Here is a 12,595-nt window from a genome sequence, read left to right as displayed (position 1 = left end):
TACTTAATTAATGAGCACCCATAAGCAGTCAGTGAGCACCGGGAGGGCATATGGCTTTTACCAGCTGGTCAGGTTTTGGTGTATTGTCTGGAGATCTGTCGAATAAACACCATTAAACGTTGCTGCCTGACTGGACAATGGCCTCATTCCCTACTCTGCATAAGATTCGCTGCCCAGTGCCTTAGTGGCCTTTTGAGTTTTATTGTTGGTGTAAATTAGGCAGCCACTACACAAGTCTTTGTGATTTTTCTGGATCTCAAGTTCTCAAGTAACAGTTTTTGTATGCATTGGGGCGGCCATTAAATACGGACAATACACAAGACACGGACATGTCAGCCATCTCAGTAGTGTGATTGAGGCCTAAGTGACCTACCTTGCACATCGGCAGGGCAAAGAGAGCTGCCAACGTCACTCTCTCCGGGAACCACCTCTTCTACAATGTGCCATGTTGGAGATCATACTACAGATTGATCACCAGTTGATGGTTGAAATGATTTACTTGATCTGTGTATCAGAGGAGGGCTGTGGAATTCTGTCCTGACAGCTGCCCTACATTGCAAACGTTTACAACATGCTTATTACACCTCCCTGGTGGTCTAGTGGTCAGGATTCGGCGCTCTCACCGCCGCGGCCCGGGTTCGATTCCCGGTCAGGGAACACTGTTTTGCACTATATATCAACAATTACTATTACAAACTGTACTGCAACAGTGTTCCGTGGCCCGTGTGTGCTCGCACTGGCCATTTTAGGTGTTCCAGCTACATACACACACATACACGTGCGTACGTACACATACATACACACATAACTCCACATAGGACTCAAAAATGATTATTTGCAAGTGTCTTGCCTTACCATGATTGCAAGGGGCTTTTATGTTCTCCCTCTTCGGCCAGTGCTCGCTTGTTCAGAGTGCAATAACCACCAATCTGTCCTTTCTGAATGAAGTCCTCCTTGTATCTGCAGAAACATAAACACAGATGAGCTTCACAGTAGGGGTGCAACGGTTCACTTAGCCCACGGATCGGTTCCTACCTCGGTATGGGGGCCACGGTTTCGGTACATTTTTTTTATTATTATAATTAATATTTCCCCCTATCCAGACAAACTTTCTGCCTTTTCATTATCTTAAAGGGAAAAAATTATCTTATGTCGCCATATACTGTGCCTTTCAATATTATACTCAGGGGGGGAAAAAACACCCTATGCACACACAGTGCAGCGGCAGGGAAGAGAAAGAAAAGGGAGAGGGAGGGGGAGGGAGGGAGGGGGCAGTGTGCACACTGCTGCCCACAGAAAAAAGTAAACACAAGTTTAGTTCACAATTATAGATCCACATTTAATGATCTCGGCATAAGTATTTAAGGATATGCTTATAATGCTTACAAGAAGAGTTCCTATATACAGCCATGTATATAGGATCAACTGTTTCCAAACAACACCAGGTGAATTCACTTGTGGGAACTCTGCAGTGATGCTTTTTTCTTCTTTCTTTTTTTTCTTCTCTAAACCGGAAAACTTGCGGTCCGTAAAGGCGTACTGAACCGTGCAGGACGTACCGAACGGTCCGGTTTCAAACCGTAAACCGCTGCACCCCGACTTCACAGCAAAGACATTATTGCTCATTATTGTACTCTAAACACAAGCCAAAAACTAGCACAGCCACCATTGGGTGTATACTGACCTCTCATGACCTCTGTGTGTGTCCCGTAGATCCAGGTACAGGTCGGTGGCCTTACAGAACCTGGTGTGACTGCTGCATCTCAAGGACGAGTCCCCCTGCAGGAACAATAAACGCCAAGCCTTTTATTATTATGTTTTTGACACTGTGTTAATTTCATAGACTAACACTATGACGTAAAAATATTCGTCGTATACCTTTTTCACTCACGGAAACTAAATAATAACAAAATAAAAAAAACCTAAGCTATGATGACTAACACTAAGACTAAATATACTGACAATTTGGTCAACAAATAAAAACTAGGTTAGAATAACTATCCGTTATAACTAGTTAATAGATCATTCACTCATTAACTAACGGTTTATGAATGATCTATTAACTAGTTATAACGGATAGTTATTCTAAAGTGTTACCAAAACGGGTCTAAAATGTTATGGAGGGACTAGTGGAGAAGAGATCCAGTAGAACTAAAGTAGAACTAAGTCATTTTATGTTTGGTTGTGCTCGGGTGTTGCGCTTAGAAAATGGCAGATATACAAGCTCACAACGCGCTGCAGTGAGCCTGTAGATCGGCTAAGGTTGTGCGATATTTCGGTTTCGCGGTTTAATACGGTTTACTGATTTCATTAAGGTTTCATCCGTCAAAACCGGCAAACCGTTTAACTTGACATGAGCGTTGGGTGGCCGTGATTATTGTTTACGGAAGCAGTGGAGAATGGCAGCATCGCGTGATCCATCCGTCCGTCTGTGTCTTACTAAATTCTTGTGCCAGTTACAAGACTTGCCGTGCTCTCCCCCGCCCGCCTCCCCCTAACGTGCGTGCACCATGACAGGCAACGCTGATACAATGAATATCAAAAATCTAACTACTGAATCAAGCAACTTTGTTTGTGCGTGTGCGTGTGCGTGTGCGTGTGCGTGTGTGTGCGTGTGTGCGTGCGTGCGCTGTATGGTTTACGTCAAGTCACAAAATCACTTGTTGCTGTGGCACAGACACAGAGCTATGCTGGGACAGACAGTCACAGAACAGATTCGTTGCAGCTCAGCAACTGGCCCACTCTCTGTGAGGCATGAACTAAACTCAGTTGATCATGCTGAAATAATCTGATGCGAGACAACGGCTGCGTCTCCACTTCCAATCTAGAATTAATTATACGTCGCCGTACTGAGGAGCGCGTGCAGAAAATAGCCGATCTACAAGTTTACAGCACGTCGTCGCGCATTGTTTATGGATGCGTTCATGACTCGTTTCTGTCACATCATAAGATACTAATGTAATGGGTAAAATAATCACTGAGATCAACTCGGAGCAGGCAACCAGCAACGCTGTTTGCCTGTTCCTGGGGGCTACACTGCTACAGTATACACTACGGTAGGCAGAGAGGGACAAGACAGGCGAACATGACTGACGAGACATTACAATAGCGAAAGGGGCCATCCTGTGGCGATAGACTGTAATAGCAGTCTCTGATTAACAAAATGAAATAATGCGAACGCATGGCCAGGTTAAAATTAATTAGACGGTAAAACTGAAAAACACAGTATTTTGGCAATAGTAAACCGGGGTTTTAAAATATCCCAAACCGTCCTTAAGATCGGCTATTTTCAGCATGCAGCCAAGTGTAAAATCTGCCATTAAATTCAAGCAATAGAGAGAGAGAAAGAGACAGACAGTCTCATTCATAGATCAAAACGGTTTCTCTACTGGAACAAAAGCCACCCCTAAAAGGGAAGCCCCCCATGCTGCCGAAACCCGGGATCGAACCAGGGACCTTTAGATCTTCAGTCTAACGCTCTCCCAACTGAGCTATTTCGGCATGCTTATCACTTCCCACATGCCCTAAAAAATGCTGAATCTATTGGCAAAAGGCTAATGTGTGCGCAGTACAAATACACAGTGATAACGAGTCAAAACATGCGGCTTCTACGGTGTGTGTGTGTGTGTGTGTGTGTGTGTGTGTGTGTGTGTGTGTGTGTGTGTGTGTGTGTGTGTGTGTGTGTGTGTGTGTGTGTGTGTGTGTGTGTGTGTGTGTGTGTGTGTGTGTGTGTGTGTGTGTGTGTGTGTGTGTGTGTGTGTGTGTGTGTGACCTGAACAGAAAGCACAAGTGAGACAAGGAGGAGGGACTCTGCCAATCAGCACAACAAAGATGTGATTGAGTTGACGGTGATATATAAATGACAGGTTCCCAGGTCTCAGTTGAACTCTACCGGAGCCACAGCCACCCCTATAAGGAAAGCCCCATGCTGCCGAAAACAGGGATCGAACCAGGGACCTTTAGATCTTCAGTCTAACGCTCTCCCAACTATTTCGGCACACAACAGTTTGTGTGTTGTAACTGCACTCTGCTGTCCACCAAACCAAATTCCTAATATGTTTACATGTCATGGCAAATGTTTCTGATTCTCATACTCACATACTGTACATTTTTGACTTTAACAAAAAATGTTATACCATGATTTTGTAACACCTTTAAAATGATTCAACTTGCAATAACGGTTCATTGCAAGTTGATGCAATGCAGCTCTGATCGGGTTCAAACTTGAAATAAACATGTCATAGACAAAAACTGCAGACCTCTCAAAACCAACTAATTGGACTAGTACTACTAGACCTCACTCCCAGGCCAGGACTCAGCTGAACTACTACCTTGTAAATATACTTTTTATTGCTCCTGGTATTGATGATGATCTGTATTGTATTCTATGTCTTGACAATGAATTGAGTACATAGGAAACAAGCCATCAAGGCTTTTTTTGCGTTATCCTTTTAACGTTGCTTGTTTTGTACTTGCTTGCTTTTGTACTTGTTTTGTACTTGCTTTAAGTTGTTGTCAACTTGTTAATAAAGTATTAAACCAATCAATCAATAGGCCTACAGTATGTGACCATTTATGCCCGGGGCAAAGTCATTGAATTACTATTCATTTTTCACTACTATTCACTATTTCAAATTTTTACCGCAAATATGCATACTGCAGGGAAGCTGTATGTGTAGTAAGCATTGGTAACACAATAGCATTTAACATTAGACATAGCTACATGTTTAAGCATTTATTTCATGACGATTTCAGCTCTGACATTTATTTCAGACATGCTTTAGTTTATATAGAGTTTGAATGTGATATTAACTCAGTTTGGGGGGAAAAAACGACAACGACAACAACTTTATCTTGCCTTCCCTTGCCCCTGGTGGAAAACTGTCATTTGCGAGATGACTTATCCTGTATCATGGGTGGTCACATTATTTTACAAACTAACAAACAAGCCACCAGAAAGAAACCAGATCTTGTAACAGCTGATTCAACTACTGCTCCCTGTTGGCTCTTCCTGTTTCAGCATGCCTGTGGGAACTGAGGAAGTGAGTGTACTCACAGGCTTGGCTGCCTTACAGAGAGTCCTCATCTCAGAGCGGCGCTCCTTCACGTAACCAAAGTCAGCCTGCTTCCAGAACAGATCCTGCGCCGCCTCCACAGAATGGGCCCTGGGAGAACAAACAGTCAGACAGCTCATTAAAGGCAAACCAATAATACTGTATTTCGTTAACCACTTTGAAACCCTATTTTGAGCATGTTATTATAGGTGACAATTTCCACAACAAATTAAAAAGATACAGATTTGAAAGAAAAACTATTTCATAGCAGATCTACAAGTTCATAACACGTGATTTTATTAGATTAATGTCCTTTGTTATCCACAGGGGAAGATCGATTTGCTAGGTTCATACATTCAAGACAAAAAAAAAAAAAAAAAAATCACATACATCGGCCATTTGAAAATAGGAATGAAGTGAATTAATTGAATTTCTTCTGACAGATAAACCACACGGTATGTAGGATCTAAATGATGGGAATGTTTTAAATTAGATATCGGAAAATACATATGACTAGGTTCTATTGCAGTGGAGGATTACAATGGAAGATGAAGTCCTACCATCCAGCGTCAGCTTTGGTGCAGACTGGGTAACCAAAACGTCCCCCTGGGTCACAGTTCTTCTCATAACCCCAACAGGCCGACACATCTAGCAATGCATCCTGTTGAGTAGACGTGAACGTGCGTGTGTGGCAGAGAGTTATGGACAGAAAGAGACAGAGAGGGAGGGAGAGACAGTGAGACAATATTATCAGACATAATTTATGGTGTTTTTCGAGCTGGCTCGGTATGACAAAGAAAAAGAAAAACAGTAAAAACCTGGCCTAGATCTAGCAGTCGGTGAATATTATGAAGTCTTCTAATCTGGGACGCAATTTCCATCAAATGTACAGTATTGAGTTTGTGGGCATTGAAGGGAAAATTCACTTTAAAAACAAATTTTCATCGTTTACGCTTTCGTGAACACCGTGTAGTGGACAGTTTTTAAAAGTTGCTTGATTCAGTAGTTAGATTTTTGATATTCATTGTATCAGACTATACAAACCCATTGTAACTTCAAAGTCCATTGGAACCATGTTAAATTCATAGAGAGATGAAGCAGGGACCCCCACTACATATTGTATATAATTGCGTTACAGATTAAATGTTTTCATAGAATTCATCGATAGCTTCATAGACAGCGTCCCGACGTCCCAGGGACTGTAAAATATCTATTTGCGCGATGCGAGGTGCGATGCGATGCGAGCAGTGACTCACAATTAATTTGGCTTAAACAACGATATAGCAGAGAGAAACGCATGCTTGGAGCCTTGGATTGGTCTAATTTATTTGAAATGATAAGCAACAATTGTTGCTTTCGCCCAATTGTAGCAGCCTTCATGAAAGCAGTGACGCACAAATAATTAGGCTTACAATAAAACATTACCTCTCAAATAAAAATATAATTATATAATCCAGAAATTGTAAACAAAAGGCATTTTGCTTCTCTTCAGATTGATACTCAGATGTGAAAACAGGAAAAAAAAAAAAAACACCACCCGACCGTAACATGAATGAACTCTATATTTTTTCTTATTACTTTTGATGAATTGAACATGCAGGGGACCCTCTTGTAAACCAGTGTAATGCTTAATTGGGTCGTCCACTCACAGTTAACAGTCTTTGTATTTAGTTTGTGCTTGAAATGTAGCCTACTGTAATTCTGCAAACTGTTAATACATATTTCAATCAATCAAACTCACAGCAGCAATTGCGAGGCACACGCATGCGGCTCGCGGAGCAAAGGAGGAATTGAGGAATTAAACACAATAGTATATTAGTGCAACACTATACAGAAAATATGAACAGAGGCATTACTTCTCTTATAACATAACGAAAACAAAACTCACAGCAGCAATTGCGATCGAGGCGCACGCATGCGGCTCGTGGAGCCACTCGTGGTGGACTTGTGATACGCCAATTTCTTGTCACATATTTGACACACTACTTGTTCTTTGTTGTCTTGGCATATTCTAAAATGCAACCACACTTTAGATTTCTTCTGTGTGTTGACTTCCTTGTTGTTACCACGAGTGAGGGGGAGAGGGGAGGCGGCGTTGCGAGGTGCTGCGCGGACCAAAATGGGCCGTCTCGCGGACCAAAAGCGGCAGTTTTTTTTAAATTACTATTCGATTCAAAATTTCAAAATCGATTCCCGTGCGTATCGATTGAACATCGATTAATCGATTTTTTTGGGTCAGCCCTACTGTTCTCAGGTCAAATATTGATATGCGATTAAAATGTGATTTATTTAGAATAATTAATTACAAAGCCTCTGATTAATTCGATTAACATTTTTAACCAAGCCCTATTTTTCATCTGGGAGCATTTAGACTAAATCAGTGTATATACAGAAGAAACATGAAGCCAAAAAAATTATAATTAATTGTATTTCTATTACAATAGGAATACAGTTATTAATTTCACAATTTCAGTGGTTCTTTTTTGTACTTTCTTTTCCCGGGACTGTATACATTTACTTCGGGACGGTTCAAATTGTATTTTGGGACGGTTCCCGGGACGTTGGTGAAAAAAGTTAGTCTGGAGCCCTGTAAGCAACGTACTAATGATTATCATATTAACCATAATTGTGCAGTCTTACCATGAGGCTTGAATTCACAACTTTAATAACATGAGACTACAAGTACACTTCCTACAGCTTTCAAAGTTGTAAAACCTTTTCACCAAGCATGTTGACATACATTTATAGAGTAAAAACTCTGCCCCGAGTGAGGCTCGAACTCACGACCTTCAGATTATGAGACTGACGCGCTGCCTACTGCGCCATCGAGGCCTGAGCACTAGGCTTAAAGGACCACTTCACCACTTTTCAACCTATCTTCATATCCTCACTAGTAATCATGATAAAATTCCTACTCAGTCTGTGTCTCATAGGAGGGCTGTGGGGCAGTTTAGAAACCGTCTTCCAGTGTCATCATCATTAGGCAGATTCTTTTTTAAACAAGATTTTTTTACAGAAATGTTTAGATTTTCATTATCGTGAGAACGATGGCTTCCATTTTCGCATTGCAACTTTGCCCACAGCCCTCCTATGAGACACAGACAGAGTAGAACAAAATTGCGCCATTTTTTCATGATTAATAGTGAGGACCAATTATATGAAGATAGGTTGAAAAGTGGTCCTTTAACACAACCTTTGACCTTTGAAACAAATTCCTACACAAGCATGTTGACACAAATGTATAAGTAAAAACTCTGCCCCGAGTGAGGCTCGAACTCACGACCTTCAGATTATGAGACTGACGCGCTGCCTACTGTGCCATCGAGGCCTGAGCATTAGACTTAAAGGACCACTTCACCACTTTTCAACCTATCTTCATATCCTCACTAGTAATGATAAAATTCCTACTCAGTCTGTGTCTCATAGGAGGGCTGTGGGCAGTTTAGAAACCGTCTTCCAGTGACATCATCATTAGGCAGATTCTTTTTTAAACAAGATTTTTTTACAGAAATGTTTAGATTTTCATTATCGTGAGAACGATGGCTTCCATTTTCGCATTGCAACTTTGCCCACAGCCCTCCTATGAGACACAGAGTAGAACAAAATTGCGCCATTTTTTCATGATTATTAGTGAGGACCTATTATATGAAGATAGGTTGAAAAGTGGTCCTTTAACACAACCTTTGAAACAAATTCCTACACAAGCATGTTGACATACCGGTACATTTATTTAAGTAAAAAATCTGCCCCGAGTGAGGCTCGAACTCACGACCTTCAGATTATGAGACTGACGCGCTGCCTACTGCGCCATCGAGGCCTGATCAGTCAATAGACTTAACACAACCTTTGACCTCGGTTCCACAGCATGCTTCCCCTATTTTGGCAAAGCGATTTGGGAAAAAGTATACTAGACAACAAAGTATACTAGCAATTCGTCAATTTTTTTAAATTGACAAATTGTATTAGTAATTTAAATTTCTAATTAAAGTAAATGTAATTACTAATTATTAAGCAATGATGTGCTTCACAGATGATCTGTGATGCAGCAAGGCAAGCCACATCCAACTGGTGTTCTGAGTCTGAGCCAGTTGTTTGAAAGTCTGAAACAGATATTTGTCTATTCTTTTATTCTTCAAGAGATTTAAACTTTATTTTGTGAGTTAAAACCATAAAATGTACAACAGCCGACATAAGATGATCCTCCATCCATCATTGCCTTTCTTCTTTTCATCAATTCCTATTCTGTGAAGCATCAAGTTTTCCCAGGACAAACGTTTAATGACTTTAATGGCTGCTACAAGCCTATATTTCCTTTCCTTAAATTGACACCAACTCTAAGGAACAGCAAACCCCCAAAGGAACAAGCTGGATAATTACACTACACTGACAAACATGAAAAGGGGAGGGGGGGGGGGGGGGGGGTGGACCAAGACTCAACAGTGCATATCTTACTTTAAAAGGGCAGAGTGGGTCCTGGCGGCATAGCTTGGCCACTCTCTTGTTGTTGCGGAGGAAGCAGGGTGTATGCACTGGTGGCAGGGACAGACTGCTGTAGTTGAGCAGCGGTACTGCTGGTGGTTTGTGGTCAGTCTCCTCAGTGTCCTTGGCGGCAACCACAGTGGCAGAACAGACTATGACTATGCCCAGTGCTACCAGCAGCAGCATAGTCAGGGCTGCGCACAAGCATGTGAGATAACCAGCAGCACCTCTCGCTTCACAGCACCCTGTGTGTAAGGACAGAGGAACAGAGAGGGAGTCAGTCTTGCGCTCTGTAATTTTGTGTTGACTTGAGAGCTGAATGCCACAATTCACAAGCATGTGGGTGCAGGCTAGTCAGTCAGCGTGTGTGGGAACCAATGCCCCGGGCGGATCTGAGCACCATATAGGAGAGGTCCTGTTGCAGGAAATATTAGCGACCTTTTTCCTACCATTGTTTGAGAGACACATTGTTTGAGAATGAGATAGGGGAAACCAGACATCAAAAAGTGTTTGTCGGTAGAGAGATGTGACCAAGGCAAAGTGTGTATGTGGCCAAGATCAATAAATGCATGCATACCACAGAGATATATTCATTTTAACCGGGGAACTCAGTTATATTTGCGAACTAGCTTTACTCCTAGAAAGAAATCAGGCTGACAGTGCAATGTGAGTGCTACTCATGCAGCTGCCACACTGTATTACTTTGTCTTTTGAATGCTTCAGTTGATGTTACACTTTGGTGAATTGAGTATGAAGGTAAACAAGGCAATATGCTTACTTGGGTTTAAAATCCTCTTAGCAGACCTTGTATTGAACTGTACTTTACTGTTGCTATTACATGATTAATTTACTATTTATTCCTAGATCAATGGTTCTCAAACTTTTTCATTTCAAGGACCCCCCTAGCTCTCGGAGATACAAATCTGTAAGGTTTGGAACCCCCTCAAGGAACCCAAAGAGTCCCTGGATCACACTTTGAGAGGTGAGAGCCACTGTCCTCTAGATCATTTTTAAATTACACACTGGTATCGGATCTGTACTCGGTATCGACCGAGATACGCAAGTTGTTTGAATCGGTATCGGGAAGAAAAAGATTGTATTGGTACATCATGTGCCGTAGCAGTTGTAGCCTCGACAACCTTACAGGCGTATGCATAGGCTAAACGTATCTAAATTAGATAGCATGTAGACAATAACATAGCACTATACGCAGTGGTTCCCAAATTGTGGTGCATGGACCCCTTGTGGTGCGCGAGCGCCTTCTAGGGGGTGCGCAGCGTGACATGAAAAGGCTAATGGTGGTGCTATGGTTTTATTTTAAATATACCGGTATTAATATATTATGCCAATATTAGGGCATGTACAAGCAGAATATAGTCTATGCTGCATATATATGCCATAATCAGGTTCATATATGTATAGGAAATATATGTCTACTGTATATAGCTTATGCAATTTATATTTCCATGTGGTAGGGGGGGGGGGGGCGTCAGCTAGGTCGGGAGGTAACAGGGGGTGCATGGTCAAAAAGGTTTGGGAACTGCTGCTCTATAGTGTATAAACATAGTTTCATTGTACAGCTATTCTACTGTTAGACGGATGTTAAGTTCTTAGCTTACTTATGTGATCCTTCATGACTATTTATATGTATTGTGTTGTTCTTGCTTACTGTAAATCACTCTGGAAGAGAGTCTGCCAAATGCCTAAATTGTACATCTCTACTTCATGTGACTCAGCATGAGTCAAGAGGAAACCTCCTAGACCCACCCAGGCATGTTTTGCCACGTTTTCTGCTTTACAAACCAATAGAGAGAACCAATCTGTGATGGGCAGAAAGTTGTGTTGACTGAAACACGTACTAGCTGGTTATTACAGGTCCCTGCCTGACTCCAATCTATTCCCTGGAGCACAGGGATTAAAGCAAAAAAACTAATCTCACGATTTCAACTTTTTGTGTGAAAGCCCTGTGTTTCCTAACAATATTATTATGAAGAGCAGTGGTTCTCAGAGTGGGGCCCTGCAGGCCAGGGTCCCTTGAGGGGGTCAGTCTGTAGCTCTGGACGTCCTTGAATTCAAGTTTGAGAACCACTGATGTCAAATTAGGACGCTTAGGTAGGCTATTATCATCCTAAATGTGTTCGAATAGTGTTCTACATAGGCCTACAGCCAACCAGATGATGAAAATCGCAGATTGAAACTTTAAGTACCTTATTATATGATTGAAGATATGTTTTAAGTTTTAAGTTAGACACGTGCTAATAATCAAATTACTGAAATCAGTCGTGGCGATTAAGCATTTAACTATGGGACTCGGAGCAGCCAATTGCGCTGCAGCTGCTGCTGAATACATGTGGGCTTTGATTCCACAGCCGTCAGCCTTGGCCTTGGGAATGTTTTGGACAGACTTACAGTTCCACTCCTCTGACTTAAATGTATCACAAACTTGTGTTTTCTTTAGTGTGGAATGAAACAACGACACAAAGCACACTTTATCGGCAGAAAACGTTCGCTTTGAAGTGACGGGAGTCAGACAATTAAACAGTTTAACTCTTAATTGCTGTGCACGTTGCAGCTGCATGCGCACGAGTTCGACTCGAAACTTTTACGCGAATGAAGGTCAATTTATCGTTCAAATATAATATATTTCACCGCATTTTGCCCCGGGGTCACACAGCGAGACCTGCATTTAAACAGGACGAACAACCATGGCTGTAATTCGTTTTATTATCATATTACACCATCAATATCACAGTGTATTTTATTTAGCTCGGTGGCATCGTTCAATTAACTGTCTCCGACTAACGCAAACATTTCACCCACGTCTCAATATTCACCCAAGAATGCATACATAAAAGTTTAATAGCATGGTTTTTGCAAAAAATATGTAAATTGAAGTTATATACCTGAAGGAGCCGCTTCTCATAGTCTTCACTGAAACAGCGTCGTAGCTGCTGCTGGTCGCCATAATACCGGAAACCTTACGCCGGTATGCAGTTTATTACATTAGTCACGAGGTGGCGGTGTTCACCAATTTATTGGAACTGCTTTCTGCTCGAGCTAAA

The 12,595-nt window shown here is 41.7% G+C and overlaps 1 protein-coding gene across 1 annotated transcript in view; it reads right to left on the bottom strand.

The window, feature by feature from the left end:
- eogt (EGF domain-specific O-linked N-acetylglucosamine (GlcNAc) transferase) overlaps nucleotides 1-12,499 on the bottom strand; it is a 102,210-nt gene extending 89,711 nt beyond the window's left edge. Inside the window, exons 1-6 of the mRNA XM_080775460.1 lie at nucleotides 12,437-12,499; nucleotides 9,507-9,778; nucleotides 5,615-5,715; nucleotides 5,057-5,165; nucleotides 1,685-1,779; nucleotides 856-960 (exon numbers count right to left, since the gene is read on the bottom strand). Of these exons, the coding sequence (XP_080631586.1) occupies nucleotides 856-960; nucleotides 1,685-1,779; nucleotides 5,057-5,165; nucleotides 5,615-5,715; nucleotides 9,507-9,719 (623 nt within the window). The 5' untranslated portion in view covers nucleotides 9,720-9,778; nucleotides 12,437-12,499. The remainder of the gene's footprint in view (nucleotides 1-855; nucleotides 961-1,684; nucleotides 1,780-5,056; nucleotides 5,166-5,614; nucleotides 5,716-9,506; nucleotides 9,779-12,436) is intronic.
- Between the last annotated feature and the right edge of the window lie 96 nt (nucleotides 12,500-12,595).

Source organism: Protomyctophum bolini (assembly GCF_963924005.1).
Source record: "Protomyctophum bolini genome assembly, chromosome: 2".
Taxonomy (NCBI): Eukaryota; Metazoa; Chordata; class Actinopteri; order Myctophiformes; family Myctophidae; genus Protomyctophum; species Protomyctophum bolini.
Note: the sequence above shows the minus strand (reverse complement) of the source record. Positions and strands in the feature narration are given on the sequence as shown.